Source organism: Telmatherina bonti, assembly GCF_933228915.1.
Source record: "Telmatherina bonti genome assembly, chromosome: 10".
Lineage (NCBI taxonomy): Eukaryota > Metazoa > Chordata > Actinopteri > Atheriniformes > Telmatherinidae > Telmatherina > Telmatherina bonti.
Genome location: NC_136628.1, coordinates 14,958,213 through 14,977,685, shown reverse-complemented (window position 1 = coordinate 14,977,685; position 19,473 = coordinate 14,958,213). Strand labels below are relative to the sequence as shown.

General features: G+C 41.7%; 1 protein-coding gene across 1 annotated transcript in view; it reads left to right on the top strand.

Annotated features, from left to right (window-relative positions):
- Positions 1-19,473, top strand: part of rapgef6 (Rap guanine nucleotide exchange factor (GEF) 6) — a gene marked incomplete at its 5' end in the record, with an annotated part of 156,692 nt that overhangs the window by 55,627 nt on the left and 81,592 nt on the right. The window contains 2 exons of the mRNA XM_079247887.1: positions 2,421-2,490; positions 12,316-12,459. Coding sequence (XP_079104013.1) covers positions 2,421-2,490; positions 12,316-12,459 — 214 coding nt within the window. The remainder of the gene's footprint in view (positions 1-2,420; positions 2,491-12,315; positions 12,460-19,473) is intronic.

The window sequence follows — 19,473 nt, the reverse complement described above, 5'->3', positions numbered from 1 at the left end:
ACTCATCATGAAGACAGACTTACATCTCAGTCCTAAACCAGGAGGTTTGCGTTATGTAACTGTTTGTACCGGTGCGAAGTCGATATTCAGGACGAGAAGAGATGAAAGTTTTTTAAAAATTTATTTATTTACTTTTTTCTGGTTCTGAGTAAAACCAGCGGAAAGAGGAGGGAAGAAAAGGATGAAAGGGAATACAGAATGCGATGTGGAGAAAAAACAGGAAAGGAGGAAAGAAAAAACAAAAGGGAAATTTGCAATAGAGTGGACATGGTGAAGGGAGCAAAACAGGGAGGGAAAAAAAAAGCATGGCATCACAGCGTTTGAAGTAACTTTGCATATAGCAGCAGAAATGACAAAAAAAGAGTTAAAAATCTTTAGAAAAAAAAAAAAAGGCAGTGTGGACAAAGAAAACTGAAAAGCTGTAGAGACAAATATAAGCAGAAGATGGATGAGGGAAATGATCGATGAGAGCAGAAGGGAGTAACAGAGCACTGAGACGGTTTTAAACACACTGAAGGCTTAATAGGAGAGGAGACGTCAATGTTGCTTCCTCCCAGATTAGCACTCTTCCACCATTAAAACCAGCAACCCCCCCCCCCCCCCCCCGTCCTGAAACAATGCTGAATCACCACTTTTACACGCTGAAGGGGAACGAGACATTTTGGCAGCTCCATCTGCTCTCAGGGTTCACCACACACTCTGATTGAGCTGTACAGACTGGGAATCGCACGCACGCACGCACACACACACACACACACACACACACACACACACACACACACACAGTGAATGGAAAACACAAAGACGTGAGTAATTGCAAAATTTATAAACACAAGCACTCGCTACGGGAGGCATGTTAAGAAATGCCTTAAAATTCAGATCCATTCAAACACAACTTCTTGTTTTGGAGATGTACGCGTCCTTTATTTTTTCTTCTTTGCATATGTCCACACACTACCAGACACATGTTGCCATCAGACATGCAGACTGACCTATGAAGGGACAGGTGGTGAGGTTCCATATGTTGGTATTACTGCTCTGCATTTGCACATATGACCTATGGTCTCTTAAGATGCTAAAAACACATCATCATCATCATCATTTTCATCATTTTCATCATCATTATCATCAGTGGCAGGAAAACATTCAGGTTCTTACGCTGCAAAGTAATCCAAAAATATAACTTAAAGTCAATGTCAGCAAAGTGTGTGCATGGTGTGATGACTAATATACAACTTTATTTTAGGTAAATACTATTCGCTTTAGCGAAAGACATGAAAATACTTTATAATGCTTAAGAAATGGTTCAGTTGGCACAATCTGAACTTAAAACCAAAGAAGGAACTAATTTATGCACTTTAAAAAAATTTTTTAAAGTATTTTTCAGCTCATGCACAGAGGTTGAGGCTTCTTTTTCACTGCCTCAGTCGATGCCTGGAGTGGTGGCGAGCACTCTTGGGGATGGGGACTCTGAAACTTTAGCAAGCAGCTGCAGACTTTAAATGAGCACATCATCTGATTGGAGAAGAAGCTCGTCTCGCCACTGCAACTGGTCCCTTTGTTTTTTTCTCTTTTGAAACTCTTCTGTAATGTATAACATGTCTCACAGAACAATTCTGTTAATCTGCAGTCAAGCTTATCACCAGCTCAGACACAAGTCTGATTTCTGCTCTGAGTGGGTTTCATTCTGAAATGAAACCCAAGAATGTGACAGGAGGTGATGGCCTGGATGCTGTCATCTGTAGTGAAAGGTTCAGTAAAGATAACTTTGTGGTAAATCAGTGGAACTGATTCGAAAGTTGACTCCATATTTATCGCTTGAGGGGGGCCTTCAAAACTGGTCTACAGCATTTTTAGGATTTTTGCCACTTAATCAGTGGATATCAGTTCCATAGATTTTCACAGGATTTAAACTCCCATATGCACAACGACGTCTGAATGTGAGCCTGGTTGTTATGTTGTTGAACTGATTGCACAGTGAAAAGGATACCAGAGAAATCTACTTTTACTTCTCACGTGAAGTCAGAGAAGTGTTTGTTATATTTAACGTAGCATGACGTTAAACAGTGTAACAGATGGTGAGTCCTTAAAAGCAAATTCAGACTTTTCGGTGTGCTTTAATCTCAGCAGATGTTATTTCTCCTGTTTAAAAACATTTTGAAACACGCCGACTTGGTCAGCACACCCTCCCTATCGTGTTACGCTTAATGCGAGGTCGGCTCAGTGATTTTTGGCTATTATTGTAATTTAATGGCTCATAATTTTGATGTTCATCTGTGGGTGGGCGAATGTGATTGAATGCATCTGTCGCTGCTTTCATAGCGATCGAATACTCTCTTCTCATCCCTGCCTTGGGTCTTTTTTTTTTCTGTTTTACACTGATTTTGTGCTTGTGTGTGTGTTTGTGCATGTCTCTGCAGTTTTGGCAAGCAGCTGGGGGGCAGACGTGGCTGTGAATGCATCACTTTGGAGCCATCAGAAATGATTGTGGTGAGTATAGATGCAGGCTCTCTCTGTTTTAGACTCATCCCGCCTTTGTTTAGCTCCAAGTGCACCTCACTTTTATCCTCATCCCTCTGCTTTCTCTCCCCTTTTATATTACTCCTGTTTTTCCATCTGTGTTTGATGTCTGCATTACTTTTTCTTTATTCTTCTCCTTTTCATCCTTTTCTCTTCTCCTGTTGCCTTAATAGGAGGATAATTTTGCCCTTTTTAATCCTCGTCTGGTGATCATTCAGTGTTGTGTTCGCATTTATTTACTATAACATAGCTACCAATACCATATACCTTCAAACCCAGCTCTGATTTTCACCTCTGCACAGTTGGTTTATAATAATGTAAATGGATGAAAGTCTGGAAAGTGCATCCACTCAGATGTACTTTTCATGACGGCTACATTCTCATGAAGCTTGTTCACATGACAATCCTTCGTGCTGGGCTGCAAACCGACTGTTTCTGCCAGAGGAAAGTTTGTTTCTGAACAATCTCTCTTCTATACTGGCAGGTTTTTAGACTTTCTTCTGAGTTTGATTTTACCACCTGTCTCCTTTCCTTTGATGTGATTGGTTGAAGCAAGCCACGCACCAGATGGCTTTGTGTAAAGTCGGCTCAATGGTTTCTGCGATCCAGTTTGCAAACAAATCTGCAGATGCACATACAGTCAGTCGTGTGCATATTTTGTGTTGCATCGCCTGTGTCAAAGCTTCATATTCATGTGTTAGCGGTCGTTCCACCGAGCTATGTAGAGGCACCACATGGCTGCGATCCTCCTGCAAAGCGTCTCTTCAGAAAGAGCGTCTTGTGTTATCCTTCTGGGGCCCTTTATGTCATTGGTTTGCTCAGTCGGCTTTGTTACAAATATTATTGTCATATATCCCCTGGTTGGCTGTAGGCCTTCCTGGTGGACCCTAATGACCAAATTTAAATCATACAATAATAATTAATTGTGCCAGATTTAGAGTTTGAAATAGCCATTTTCTGAGATTCTTAGATCATCTGAGGGGGTTCCATGTCCTTTTATTTTACGTTGGACAAGAGTCAGACACCAACTCTAATCACCTTGCATAGTTTGCTAGACTCTATACTGCAGGTATTACATGTCTAATTTAATTTGGGGGAGGGGGGGCAGATTAGTGCAGGACTGACTTTGTGTTTTAAAATATTATGTGTGGCTCTGCTTACAGAGTATGCATGCTGGGTATCTTTTTCAGGAAAGGTGTAGCATCCATTTGTTTTGGAGCTTAATTCTACACAATGGTCTTACAAAATCTCATCTACTTAGTAATCGTGTTGACAGATTTGTCTGTTTCCTCCATTAATGTCTTTCCCCTGCAGTATTCTAACATTGTCTTTTAACAATGAGGATTTCTTTGTAAAGTTTGATCATGTGATTGTACAGGCTAAAATAACCTCTGTTACTGAATGTAGGTGGGGGGGGGATGATGAAACCTTATCATCATTAGACAGACAGTCACTCTGTTTCAGTCAAAACTGAAGCAATAATTTGCAAGATTTTCATATAAATGAGTCTTGTTTTTACCCCCTTTCGGTGTGTGATGTAACACAAGTATTTCTGTTTAGTGCCTCCGGTGTTCCTCTGGTGGCAAAAAAAAAAAAATCCCCACAGTAATAGGAAGTAATGCTTCCGCTCAACTTAGAGAAATAAGATTAGAATGCCTCAAAGTGGTTGAATCTTTTTTTTTTCCCCCTAAAATGATGAATTTTACAATTAACAACACAAAGGGGGAGCTTCCTGAGTTAAAAGTGAATGTTTTCCTGTGTGTTTACAGGATGGTGTTAAAGACATGTACTGTGGCTTAATGTGCCAGAGTGTTTTTTTCTTATTTTTTTCTTTGCAGGGTTTTGGGTTTTTAAATCATCTAAATTTTTTTAATTAAAAAAAACTGTTTATAATAACAAAGCCTACAATGAAAAAAATGTCATCAGTCATGTTCTGGTTTTGATTTAATGTGTTTAATTCTCCTTTCTTGTGATTTTGAGTCTGAGTCTACAAATAAAACGGATCTGAAGAGATGCCTGTTGACTGGAAAAATGAAGCAAATAGGGAAACAAAAATAATGGAAAAAGTGTAACAAGGTTTGAAAAAGCAAGAAAGGGGAGAGAAACATGGAAAAGTTTGGAAAAAGAAGAGTATGAAGTCATAGAGAAGGGAAAGGGAATAAAGAAAGAAAGACTGACACATAGGGCACATTAATGCCAGGATGGTCCCAGGGATTCACTCCGTTTGGGCAAGAAATAACAAAATGCCCCACCTTTCTTTGGTTTTGTTGGCTTCGAACTGGTTTGGTTTCTAATTCTGATTAAAGAGCCAGCATACAAATGTAAGTATCAGTTCATTTTAAGCGTAGTGTTGGCATAGTATTGGATTGTGGGTAGCAATCGCGTTGAGTCTCTGCCTCATTTGTTGTTCTTACTGCACCCATTGTTGCAGTGTGGTCCTGCAGTATCCTTGCATAAGACAAAAGAAAAACCCCAATAACAACTATAATTTTGTCTTCATGTTTTGCGCGCAAGTGGAAGAAACAGACTTTTCTTCTTCATGTGGATCTTGTCCTCTGTTTTGCTAAATACGAGTGCAGCGCCACCTTTGATGGAAATGGGGATATATTATTCTAATGGTTTGGCTCGTTTGTCCAAAGTGCATCGTGAACACAATCCCGTCTGTTTGGATACACCCTCTACAATTGAGACGAGTCCCCATTCGGACTGAGTATATCGGAAAATCCGGATGTTACCACCAATACCTGGGACTAAATCACTAGCCAGACTCTTTTGCTGTGCCACAATGGTGGAATGACTTCCCAAGCTCTATCCGCTCTGCAGAGTCCCTGTCTACTTTTAAGAGCAAGCTGAAGACTCAGCTCTTCAAGGAGCACTTTCACACTTAGTATCGCTATATTTGTTGGAAAGTTGGAGAACTTAGCCCAGTTCTTTGCAACGAACATTATGGTATTCATTCTTTGTACTTTAACATCAGTGATATAATGGGGTGGGAAGGGGGATAACAAAAAAAAAAAAAAACAGCACTTCATGTAAGGTCCTGTGTCCAACTGGACAGTCCACTAGCACCTTCCTACGATGTCCTCTACTGTTTGATTTTGTTAGTTTGATTTTGTAAGTTGCTTTGGATAAAAGCTACTAAATAACTGTAGAATAGAATAGAAAGGAGGGAAGATGGTAAACATGGGGAGGAGAGAAAAGACAGGAAGAGGAGAATATGGTGGGGAAGCAGTTAAATACTGCAGGTAATGAGATGGAGTTCAGACCTGAAACAATAAGGATGCAATTAGTAACAATCAATTCAACCCTTTTCAATCAACTTGTCACAGGAGCAAGGGATCACAGCAAACAAGTGCAACAACTTAACACTAGTTTATTTTTTCCCCTCTGTGCAACTTGCAAAATAAAAGAACTGTAGGAAGAAGCCTGCTGCTAACTTTAACCTCTTTCACTGATTTACCCAGAGCTGCTTCTTTATCTTGCTGGCTTTTACACTACTTGGAAACTGTTATCTAATGACAAATAATGTCAATGCTTGCTTCCAGTGCAAATGAATGGTGTTATTTTGTCGACACAACCTTGAATCTTGCGTTGATTCGTCAGCAACATTGAATGCTGCACCGCCCCACCCAGTACTTCCATGGACATCACTGCATAACTTTTCCCTTCAGTGAAATAGGTTGATAACCAGGCTTTCCCAGCAAGACACTTAACGCTATACAACCCCTCTGGGTCTATTTAACGGCTATTACAGCAGTAAAAGACATGGTGGTGCTGACCATCTTAAAGGTAGGATTGTGCAGTGCAGTGTGAGTGTGATGTGGCGTTCTGCAGGATAGGACCCAACAATACCACTCCTGACCCCAACTCGGTTGCCTGGGGAGAAAATAATAAAGCCGGTTTGATTAAGGAAGGAAGACTTTGTTGTTGAATGAAATAGAGAGAACATTAAGTGTGTTTCCTCATCCGCACAATGTCTTTATCTCTGAGCGTTTGCTTTTTGTGTGTGAGAACTAGCAAAAGAGATTGCGTAGAGGATGTTGTTTATATCCTGGTGTTGTCCATATTTATCGGCCTGTAATGTTTCCCTTGGCCACAGTACAGCAGGGCTGTGTGTGTGTGTGTGTGTGTGTGTGTGTGTGTGTGTGTGTGTGTGTGTGTGTGTGTGTGTGTGTGTGTGTGTGTGTGTGTGTGTGTGTGTGTGTGTGTGTGTGTGTGTGGAATGGGGGTGGTGTAATGTGGTTATGTATTGCATTGAACAGGAAGGAAACAACAGAGTACAACACACTGGTATGAGGAGGCTCCATTTCAGATTTTCTTTCATTCTTTAAAGACTTCCCAACATGAACATAATGGGAGAATTTGACCGTGTCAAATGTATTATTTAGACTCAAGTTTATTGAGTTGTGGTTGAATATTTGGCAATTTGGGTAAATTTTTCAAATTCCTGCCAAAAATCTGAGAACAAAACAGTTGGGTTTGAAATGAATGAAAACACTTTTGCTCGGTTAAAGATGCACTACAGAACTTTAACTTCAAATTTTGTGTTTTGGACTTGTATGATAACACAATGACATCTGCATTTCTAGAGCAGCAGCAGAGAAGCTGCCCTATTCAACGTTTACATCAGGACGCGATGTTTAGCTTCATGGTATAATAAGGAGCTGGTTGTTTTGAATGCACAATGTCTCTGATTCAGCAAAGAAACACTAAAAATTTAAGAAAGAAAGCGACGAAATAAGAGTCATCGTAAGATCGTCTTTTGCTGGCTGGAGAGAACTAACAGGTCAGGTGGGATCATAGACTGTATATAAAAAGATGGACGTAGCCTCCGTGATGCCACCCATGGTTTCTGAAGAGCTGAATTAAAGTACGGTGGGCGGTTCCTACCATCACCATCTTGACAGGGCCATGCGTGTCGTCTTACAAATACACAAATATGGGCGGGTAAGAGGTGGAGCTGAGAGGGGGGCTGTGAGCGTCATGGTAGATGATTGACATCGAGTGATCTCCGAGCTTTCTGTAGCTAAGACCTTACTGAGCTAACCTGGAGATAACAGGAGCTAACCAGCTAACGGAGGTAAGCGGGCTAAAGCTAAGTCACGTTCTTAACCAGCTAAAAACCGCGGTTGTTCTACGTTACTTGAAGCGGGAGATCGGGTACCTGTCAATCAAAAGGACACGCCCCTAAATATGTAGAATTTCAAGATTCATTTACTTTTAAACGGGCGAGTTAGAAAAAAATTCACTCCCCCCACAGTTGTCATGAAGGTAAACCTGACCTATAAACCAAATATTGATTTTTGAACCAGGCTGTAAACATGTTTATTTCTGCCGTGAAGTTGGCCTTTTTAACATGGGAGTCTATGGGGATTTGCTCTGTTTTGCAGCCAGCGCCTAGCGGATGAAGGGGGAACTGCAGTTTTATGCACTTCCGCATAGGCTTCACTTTTAACCGCCGGAGGCTCCGTCCATTTTTCATCTTTGGTCTATGGGTGGGATGCAAAATGGATCCCGAATTAGCTGTTGATGGGGGGGCGTGTGACTGCAAAAATGGCAAAAGTTCTGTAGTGTGTCTTTAAAGCTAATGGTTTACAGATTATTAGATAATATTTTGCTTTAGTTTCATTCATGAATATTTCTCTTTCTAATTAGAAAAGCTAAGTTTGCAATTGTATGCCTTGGAAAACTAATATCCTTTGTTATTAAGCATCAAGCCATATTCAGCCGAAGCGATCCTTCATTTGGTTGTGCTACATTTCTTCCTTTAAAGGTCCAAAGAAAGGATTCACTTTGAGTATCTATCTCATTAAAATCTGATCGGGACAATCAGACTTATTAGGTTTTGATTTGACACATTTAAAATCCGATAAAATCCAAGTAAAAGTCCAACTGTTTAACTGTAGCCCATTGATCAAAGAGCAGATGAGCCTATCCTGGGAAAGCTTTTAACACAGTCCAGCAGTGGAAGCTCGTAGATTTCCATCAGCAGCAAGCTACTTTAAAATTGGTGAAGATTAACTGAGCTGCAAGCAGAAACCACTGCAGTGGTTCAAAGAAAATGATGACACATCTTCCAGCCTAACACAAGAAAAGAGACCATTGTATGCTCAGGAGTGGGCAGTCCCTGTAGAGTTCTGATTTGAAATGAAAAAAAACAAAAAAAAGATAAAACGGAGCACTAAATTCTTATGATCTATGATACTTTTAGAGAAAATGGGATGAATTCCCAAATGCAAGACTGATGACTTAAAATGACAAGAAAACAAGAGTGTGGGGGCGGGGGGTGTAGTCATACCACACTGCAGCCAATCAGCTAATTAGGACCATGGGAATAGTAGAGGGAATGTGATCTGTGGTTCTCGTCATGACTCCAGTCACAGGATGGACAGGAGTGACATTCATACTCGGAGAAGGGTTGCTTCTTGTGTGAGTGTTGCCGATGGGAGGAAGTGAATAGAAGACGGCAATGAGACTAGACGAATCATGAACGTACATGAGAACAAACAAAAGTTAGCTGACGCGCACTGACAGGAAAACAATCAGATGGAGAGGAATGTAAACCTCTTTCCTCTCTGAGTCAACCCGAAGTTCATCACTCGTTTAAATTGTCAGAGGAAGCGGAAATGTGATGAGTTTATAGGAGGGACCGGTGGTCATGGGACAGACGGGGGGGGGGGGCTGTATTCAGAAAGGCGACTGAAGAGTCACGCACAAAGCTAGTTAAAATGGTCAAAACGAAACTACGGCACACATAGCCTCACCAACGGCTTTGAATGTTTTCTACCTTCAGGCTGCCATTCTAAAATGAGACAACTTTTGCCATCATTGACGACACGTCAGAGTTTTTCCAGACTCCCCTGCGATGTTTTATTTTCCATCTGTTCTAAAGTTTTTATAGTTTTTGTGCTACTGTGGGATGGTTTTACTGTGAGGACACTGGAAGGCATGGCCAGGCCTGTTTTTCATTGCTCTTCTATCTTCTCTGAACATAAACACAGCAGCTGGATACTGTTTGTGGCCTGTCATGAGTCTTCACAAACAAATTGTCTTTAAATGTACATGACTGACCTGAGGAAAGAATACATAACCAGCGCCAACAATGGCCATGCTTGTGGTGTATAATTGCTATGACGAAATCTTAATCTCCCGCAGTAATTGCTTTACAGTCACATTGTAAGCTCAAGGGGGCAAGTCGAAACACTGAGGGGATATTTAAAGGTTTCACTTTGGATCATAACATTTTTCTGTGGACATTTGTCTTAATAAAAGGAGACTTTCTTTCAGTAAAAATTTAAATTATGAACATCAGTTTGATAATTATGTGTATAAAAAATAGATTTATTAAATAAAGCTGTAGTGGATGTATCAGAGTTTTTCACGCTACTAGGGATAGGAATAATAAATATAAAAGGGGAAAAGAGGGATATAAAGAGGTGGGACAGGAAGATGAAGCTCGGGAATGTTGGAACTCCGACACATGGATCCTCTTACCTTTATTTTTGTTTTGACCTGCAGAAAGATTTGCAGAAAGTTTCACAAACTTGTTGCAGACCTTTATTTTTATTTTTTTTTTAAATAGTCACATTATCCAATCATGATGGTCAGTAAAAACTATACATTATCTGCTTATAAGTCAAATCAGACAAACAGCTGTTTTATTAATTAATTTATTATTTTTTCAGCAGCTATTGTAGAGGAGAATTTCGGCTTCCTTAACCTACCCAGTTTATGTTCTTTGATCGCCTTTTACTTAGACCGCAGCTCACACCTTCACCTCTACATTATTATTCCAATATAGCACCGAATGGGTTCGTAAATGGACACAAATATATAGAGGATATTGTTTTTTTTACAAGGCTGCTTAGTTTTACACACTTTTTGAAGTCCTGAGATCTTCATTGCAGTGATTTTCATATTTTTACTGTTTTTCGTTTTGTTTTGCTGTTTTTTTTCCTCTCCATTTCAGTCACTTCTCAACTATAAACACTGCTGCCATCAAAGTGACCAGGCTTTGTGTAGAAATACATAGATAAATAAAATAATGAATTATTTAATAATGCACTACGAGCAAATTTTTAAACAAAAATTTCTGCTATTCAGATGTTTGGGATCCACATTCATCCACATATTAAACTGTTACTACTGTGTCCTTGCTACAGCATCACTCCAGTTTGAATTGTTGCACACAGTAAAATATTTTCCTCTTATTGATCAGGTGCAGCTCACACACTTCTGATGTCAGATGCTGGCAACAAACTGCTAATTTTCACCTAAATAAACCATCAGCATCTCAATAATGGTAAATTTCTAACCAATACCACTGGATGTGTTATTAATTATTAAAACTGGTTAACATAGTTGAAAAGTCTGCACTTAGCATCTTGACAAGTTGTACTTATAAATGTAGTAACTGCTGAGAAGCAGCACTCGCTTTGCTGTCCTAATTTAAGTGTTTGTTTTTCTCATTTAACTTCCAGTGAAATGAAGCTGTAGTTATTTCTCTTATGTGTACAGTTTGCAGTGTTTGGTTTGAGATAACATTACCTTCAGAAGTACCCATTAATCCAGTACGCACTTACTACACACAGATTAAATTCAGATATTGCAGCTGAGAGGTGAAGAAGACTGAAGTAGAAAAGTGTGTGTAAACCTGCTGTGATTGTAGTAAGATACTAAGAAGGTGTTTGTTTAATCTGCCAAAAGAGGAAAAATCCAGAACAAAACAAGAACAAGTTAAAGAATGATAAGAAATCAGAATTGACCAAAATACTTTTCATTTTTTCTAAACAGTGTGGCCATTGCTAACACAACGAGACTATTGGCTTATTTGCTTTTAAGTAATGAAGAAAAAGCTAAATTCCTCCTGCAGCAACAGCTCGAAGAGTCTGCAGGGGAACGAATTGTATGGCCGGAATCTGTTTGCTGTGCTGTTTTCTGTCTGCCTGCTGAGGATATTTGTGTGTTCACAGTTTCCTGGAGGAAACTGTGGGCTGAGTGTATGCTTTGTGTGTGTGTGTGTGTGTGTGTGTGTGTGTGTGTTAGACAGTGACAGAACGCGAGCAAACATGTGAGCAACTCCGTTTGCAACATGTTGAGCAGCTCAGCTCCGTGTTGAACGCTTCTTGCCACATTGAGGACAGAATGAGATGAAGAGACGCAGCGCTCGCTTTGCTGTCCTTATTTAAGTCTTCTTGTTTCACTGATTTGACTTCTTTTTCGCTTGCTTTGCTCCTTTCCTGCATGAGGATGTAAAGTTCAGGAACCCCTCAAGATTTTTCTCTTTGTTGGAAACTTTTGGACCCAACACTTCTATTCATCTGTTTGTATAGAAGTGTTTCCCTACTGTCCCCCCCCCTCCCCCGTGGTATTTCCTGCTTTTATGTGTTGTTCTGATACCGTCCTTGAGTCCGGATGAGTGTTCTCCGGTGGCATCGGCTCTCTGCGCTCTGGAAGAGCTGGATGTTCAGCCAGGAGCACGCAGAAGAGCAGGACCAGACTTCAGAGAGCTCAAGGCAAGAAGAAGATCCGCAGAAAAAGGAAGGGATCTCCCTCAAGAATCTGACGGACGTAAACAACCAAAACGTGGAATATAAGAAGCAAACATCAGAAACCGAGGACCACAATGAGGATTTCCAAAAGTCTGAAGTACTGAAACGCAGCTGTTCTGAACCGGGCTCTCAGGTCCCACACGGTGTGGATCAGTCGCCCAAATGTCCCCACACACCCATAAGTTGTGGGTTCAGATCCTCCAGAAACTTCTACTCTGAGGGGAGTTTCGACTGTGTGTTGCAGGTGGATAACGGCAGCGAAGGGGACGACAGCTTCCTACAGAGAGACGGGTCCCAAAGGCGGTCCAGACGGCGCTTCAGGAGGGTGAACCCAAGAGGAGAGCGGGAACTCATCACAGATGGCCAAGAACCCGCCGGCTACAACACGGTAAGAGGCTAATGCTAATGCTAACTAATGTAATAGTGAGTAATAGGAATCCAAGCAAACCCACTCTTTGCCCTGCAGAGCTCGTTAGATGTACTGTGTTTCGGCAGGAGCCAGATTTCTGCTGAGGCTCTTAATGAACCGTCAGTATTTAAAGATCTTTTAAATGTCAGGTTTTTGGACCATGCTGACTTCTTGCTGGCTAATGAGTGCTTTCTGTGTCAGCAGTGGCAGAAGTCTGGAAATGTCCCGGTGCACGTTCAGGCAGTTTTATCAGAAATTACCTTTTACTTTCTGCTTAAAAAGACGTATCACATAAAAAATGAAGACTGTTTGTGTTCACAGCTTTCTTTTCTGCGTCCATTTCTGTTTTTTTCATGCAGTAAAAATAGGGTTGTGTTTAAAGCATCCGAGCTGGGCTCATGTGAAGGCCAGATGATGTGGTGGCTTTCTGGTTCTTTCCTAAATTCTCTTTGACAAAGAAACTAAGTATATGAGGGTGTGTTTCCTTCCCTCTGATAGGATCGCAGGGGCCAGCTCTGTGTCAGTTACAGTTTCAGCTAATCATCATATGCCACGCTTTGTCACACACTTACACACACTTGCACAGACACTGGTTAGCACAAACTTTTCTCTGCTTGTCTGAAGCTCCCTGGAGGCATTACAACAAGGCCTAATGGAGAGCTTAAACATGTGCTCTGTAGACCCCACCTGCCTATGCGATCTCTTGGTGATTGTTCCACTTAAAAAAAAAAAAAAAATATATATATATATATATATATATATATATATATTATATATATATATATATATATATATATTTCTAGCCTTCAGCAACACAGAAACCCATCGCATCTGCAGTCTGCGACTGCATTTATCACGCAAATTTTGCCCTCTTTGGATTTGATGGCAAAAAAATGGCTTTGGGATTATATTGGAGATTGGAAAGCAGGAGGAGCAAGGAACACGTGGCTTAAAAACCTTCAGTGACACAGAAGATTATTGTGCCGTGGCATGTGAGAAGCTCTTGACATGCTCATTTTCCTGAAGTATAAGCCATCTTCGCCTGCACTGATGTCACCGTTTGCATACGTTTCTATTCTGTGTTTTGTTTCTCTCTCCTCGGTATGCGTCTCCTGGTGTCTTCTCTCCTCAGGATTATGTCAATAACCAGGTAGGAAGTAGTGAACAGTTAAACTTGGCTGCCATTAATGCATGTATCTTTTTCCTGCATTGTTTGCACATGCATCAGCTTCATTTTCTTTGTTGTTGTTGACATGTCTGGTGTGTGTCAGATTGGTTGCCTGACTGTGCAGGTGAGTTGCTCCTGTTTCAGGCAGCTGTTGTTTAGACGCTAGCAGCCTTGCAGAAAAGAAAGCAGGTCATTTTGAGGCTGCCACACACATGCTGTCTGCTGACACGGTGGGTGGCAGATAGGAGGGGGGCTAACAGAGGGGATGAACAGATGCATGCTGGGAACAACAACTGAGTTGTTAAGAAATAAAAGGAGGTTTTAGTCAGCTTTGAGTGTTTTGGGGGATGGAGGCAGGTGTAAAGTGTGACTGTTGACGGGACCTTGTTCAGGTTTCAGATTTAGCAGGTTGTTGATGACGTTAAAGCAGGATTGTATCACCGCATTCCTTCATTTACTGTGGGAGAAATGGTAAAACTCCTTGCTTACTCCTCAGTGTGGTGTCCAATAACTCAAAACCAAATTAAACTTAAACACAAATCAGTGTGTGGTGAGATGGTTCATGCTCACCATAAAGCAGCACCCCCTCCAACCTGCGGTATGTCTGACAAACTTTGGGTATTATTCTGTTCGGCTGTGGGAATTCCCTGCTTGTGATGTTATAGCACATCCTGTAAAAGGACGTTGCAGAAACATGCGCACACAAACAGGACTGTGGTTCTGGCAGTGGATCAGAAGATGTTGTTTGGAGGTCTTATTGAACCGTAATGGCATCAGTAATCCATTATCACTGCTCTGCACTAGTGTCTGCCATCTCTCTCTGCCTCTTAATGGCTTGCTCTGAAGTGAATGGAGTTCCTGGAGCTATGAATTGAGCAGAGTAGCTCCGAGAAAGGCTTCAAAATGGAAAGAAAACGTGGATTTGTTTCATGCTTTTAATAGAAAATACAACACGGGGCACTAATGTCACCCATGAGCTGCGGCATTGGCTTGCATTTCCCTAAATTTCAGATCAAAGAAAGACAAATACACGATCAGATTTAGATGTAATTTATTATTTAATTATAGTTATTTTATACTGCGCCATGGGTGAGATGGGTTTGATTGATTTTTCATTGATTCAGAAACCAGATTCCTCTTCCAGCGAGTAGAGAGATGCTGCACATTCTCTCACTATGATAATGCACCGCAGGGATTTACTAATGACTCGGCCTCACACTGCACACACGTAATCATGCACACACATAAACGCTGCAGAGTAACAGATGCACACAGAGAGTCACTTCATTTAGACATCTGATGCCTCAGTGGTTACCTTCTTTCTCCTGCAAGCAAGATGGATAGGTGAAAAGCATCACCTCATTTAGTCTGCAGAGGGAACCTACTCGGAGGGATCTTACAGTCCGGTTGCTCCGCAGCACATCTGGATCTTTAATTCAGCGCAGGCTCAGACATCTGCAGAGTATACTTCAGCATTTACAGCAAGAAGGTTGCTGGTTCGAGCCTCAGCTGGGGGGGGGGAGGCTCAAACGGTGGTCTTTTTTACAAAATCTAGTCAGATTAATTCTGTAACGCAATCTGCTTTCTGAATTTAGACACGAAATGTTGGATTTGGTTTAAAGTTGGGATTCCTTTTTGAAGCATTTGTATCAGAGTTTGATTTCTGTGGCTGAAAGTTCAGTGTAACCGTCTTGATTGTGCTTGTGGAACGTGAAACAGCATCCTCTCTGTTGTTTTGAGCAATCTAGTGTCAGTACACATCACACCGGAAACGTATGTCTCTTGCAACGTCTGTGGTTTTCAGCTAGCTTCCTGTATCATAGGCAAAATGTCGAACTTGTGTTGTTTATGGTTTAGGTCCCCCTCCCCTAAAAAAACAAACAAAACAAAAAAAAAAAAAAAAGTCAGCCATGCATTTAATAACCCTAAACTGTGATGTTCAGCCGGCAGCCGGAATGGTTAAAGTGGAACTATTATGTGCATTTCAGGCTAATTTATTTTTATGTCTGAGACCAGAAGGGTTGGGATTGATTGAGTTATTGTCACAAATCGCTTTATTTACTTCAGACCGACCCTCTCCGTAGGCTGTCAGATCCGCCTGTGGGCAAAACGAGTGGACAGAGACTCTTCCGCATTAAGCCCCGCCTCCCGCCACTGCACTACATCGGAAGCACGCCCTGCAACTGCTTTCGTCGTCACTGTAACATCTCATAAACAGAAGGATTAGGCTAATATAAACTCAATAAAAAAACAAAATACAACGTCAACACATAGTATACAGCCCTACATGTTGGAACCTGAATCAGACCCTGAAAACGAAGTGGAAAACAGCAACCCACAGCAACGAATGCAGCAGGATGTCTCTCTTTGGTAAACTCACCAGCCATCGTTGGAAATAACTTTATCCGATGTTTTCCACCCGCCTGATGTATTTGTACATGCCCTTGTTAACCAGTAGAAGGTAACCAATCACCGAACCTTATCCCCCGGGACGTCACAAGGATTTCCAAGTAGAAAAAACTCTCTAAAATGAGGTGTTTTTCGTTGCCATGGAAACCGAACGGAGAGAGTGCTGGAACTCAAACTCAAACATGCATTTAGGTGATAAAAAACGGTACCGTTCACATGTCTGATGAGGATTCAACACTGTAACACTGTAGAAAGCTCAGAAAACTCCAAATACCATAATAGCACCCCTTTAACATAAAGCCACCTATGAATCTGTAATGAATCAGCTTTATGCAGAGCAGGAGTTTGGTAACGGTTTCAGCAATTCAGGGCTTTGGTCCAAAAATTCATTTTCTTAACTGCACCTTGTCTTGACCTCATTAGTGTTGGTTAGTGTGGTGTTAGGTCATTGATTGGACAATACCGCACACAGGAAACAACTAGTCAGTTCCTCAAACCACATTGTTTTCAGCTACACAACAATCTCAGCAGACAAGGGTTTTTTACTTCTCTAGCTATATGTTTTATATATAATTCTATCCATCCATTCATCCACCCATTTGTCCATTCATCCATCCATTCACCCATCCATCCATCCGCCCGTCTGGCCATTCCTCATCCATCTGTTCGTCTGTCCATCCATCCATCCATCCATCCATCCATATATCATCCATCTGCCTGTCTGTCCAGCCATCAATTCATCCATCCATCCATCCATCCATCTATCTACCCATCTGTCCATCCATCCATATATCTGCCCGTCTGTCCATCCATCCATCCGCCCATCTGTCCATTCCTCATCCATCTGTTTGTCCATCTATCCATCCATCCATCCATCCATCCATCCATCCGCCCGTCTGTCCATCTATCCATCCATCCATATATCTGCCTGTCTGTCCATCCATCCATCCGCCCGTGTGTCATTCCATCTATCCGTTTTCTTAACCGCTTTCTCCAGGAAGCTGGAGCCTATCCCAGCAATCATTGGGCGAGAGGCAGGGTACACCCTGGACAGGTCCCCAGTCCATCACAGGGCCAACACAGAGAGACAAACAACCATTCACACCCACTCCATTAGTAACCATTTGACCTAACACGCATGTCTTTGGACCGTGGGAGGAAGCTGGAGAGAACCCACGCATACATGGGGAGAACATGCAAACTCCACATAGAAAGACCACCGTTTGAGCCTCCCCCCCAGCTGAGGCTCGAACCAGCAACCTTCTTGCTGTGAGGCCACAGTGCTAACCATAACCATAACTAATACCACAGATGAAAAATTATGTCAGATTTAAAGCCATTTATAGTCAGTAATTACAACTTGCCACCATCGCAACCGTTGCCAGAATCCTCAGGAAAGCAACATTCATTCACTAATTCATCTACAAGTAAAATCTTAACTCTTTTACAAACAACATGCCAAAATAAGCTCTCATGCTTCATATAGTAGCATTGTTTTAGGGCTCCATTAGCTATGACTTTATCACAGTGATGCTGTCCATGATGGTATCATTTTAACTCAATTTGATGAGCTAGTGCCCGTCATACTGTGTCATTACTCAAGTTACCCTGACGTCACTGCTTCCAGTCAGATTACATCTAAGGTTGCATTCCTCATGTGGCCGATAAGTCATATTTGTGAGTCATGAGCGATCTTTTGTCATGGAGGTGTCAAACTGGTGAGATAGCTAGAAATTTCCCATAGTAACCTTTTAATTCTCAGGTTTGAAAGTCCCAGAAATGTGGTGATGGAAAGCTTGTTTTCTTTGTTGCTGTTTCTGAGTGATCAGATTACTCTGCCGGCCTGACCTGAGAAGTTTGTTTCTACTTTTCTCTTTGGCTTCCTTAAGTTGAACCGGCTGGTTAAACAGAGCAGTGTGTCTGGGAAATCTGTGCAGCCTCCGTGGCTATGGTGTGTTGCCGAAAACGTTCATTTCCTGCACTGATTGGGTTTGAATCAGCTCAGCAGTCGGTTAGTTTTGTAGCGTTTTGCTCGGCGTTGTTGAACAGTGAAGTTGTGACGATTCTGCCTTCGTGTTTGGGTCTGTCTCTTGAAATTCTTTCAGGCTGTCTCATTTATTTTTTATGTTTTCCATACTTGTTGCAGGGCTAAAATATTCTGCTTGTGTTTTGAAGCTTTGTGCTTCCAGATTCAGTTGTTCCTTTAGCTCATCTGGTCTCATTCGGCATCAGAATGCAGGTGGGACCACCTCAGCCCTGGGGGCTTCTAGCCAGTTTACCACTGCTAGAAGGAGCAGGTTCTTAGGAGGAGATGGAGAGTCAGGAACAAGCAAACATGAATAATAAAAGCCAGATTTGTGCATGTATTTGCACATAAAATGGTCAAATTCTTTTTCTTTATTTCTGTGCTGTTTGATATTTGATTGTCCATGTTTACTACATTCATCCAGTGAGCATGAGACTTCAAAAACTTCACATATTAATCACTTAAAATGATCGATTCTTCTTCTGAATCTGGCTACATTTATATATTTATATACGCTGAGACGTGTCAGCAGAGCGTCCAGGCCAAAGTTGGTGGAAAATCCTGTTCCAAAAAAAACCCAGATGAAACCAAAGATAACTTGTTCTTGTCTTCCACGTCTCCATCTTGCTTCCACTCTGTTGTCTTGACAAGCAGAGACGCCATCATAGTAACCGTTTCAGATGAATTAAAGCGACGGGGAAGAACAGGTCGAGATTTAAAGATAAAGGAGAAGTAGAGAGGAGCTTAAAAATGGTGAGAAGATTTGGAGAAGATCATGAAAGAGGATGATAATGGGGTCGACAGGTAGTGGAACAAAAGGCGTAGTGGGAAGTTGCGGGGAGGAAGCGATGAGGCACAGAGGTGAAGGTTGTGACCGCGTCAGGTGGGGGTTTAATGGGAGGGTGGAGTGAAAGAGGAAAGGTCAGAAAGGCCGAGAGAAGTGGAAAGGAGTTGAGCTTGGAGGATGAGGCATCGCTTAAATGAGTGCAACTTGGGTTAATGGCACATCTAATTACCATGTGACCTTATTTCCACTCCTTCTGATTGACTGTAGTGGAGTCTGGTACAGTTAAAGAGCAGCTTCGCTTGCAACTACTTTTCAACGGACATTTAGTGTATTTACTTTCTGAATTTAAGGACTGCAAGCAGCTCTTTGGCTGGCAAGGAGTGGTTCGATCCAAATTTAGACATTTCCCACAAAAAAACCAGGCCTGCATCCAAGGTGCAGCTCGCACATCCTCCACGGCAAACACACTGCGGGGAGAAGCTGGAAAACACATAACCGTCAACAGTCACAAAAACAACTGGACTGAGAGCTGAATAGTTTGCACTCGGCAGCTGGATCGGCCTGGTTCAGCGATCACGCGCCAGTCAACGGACTGTTTAATTT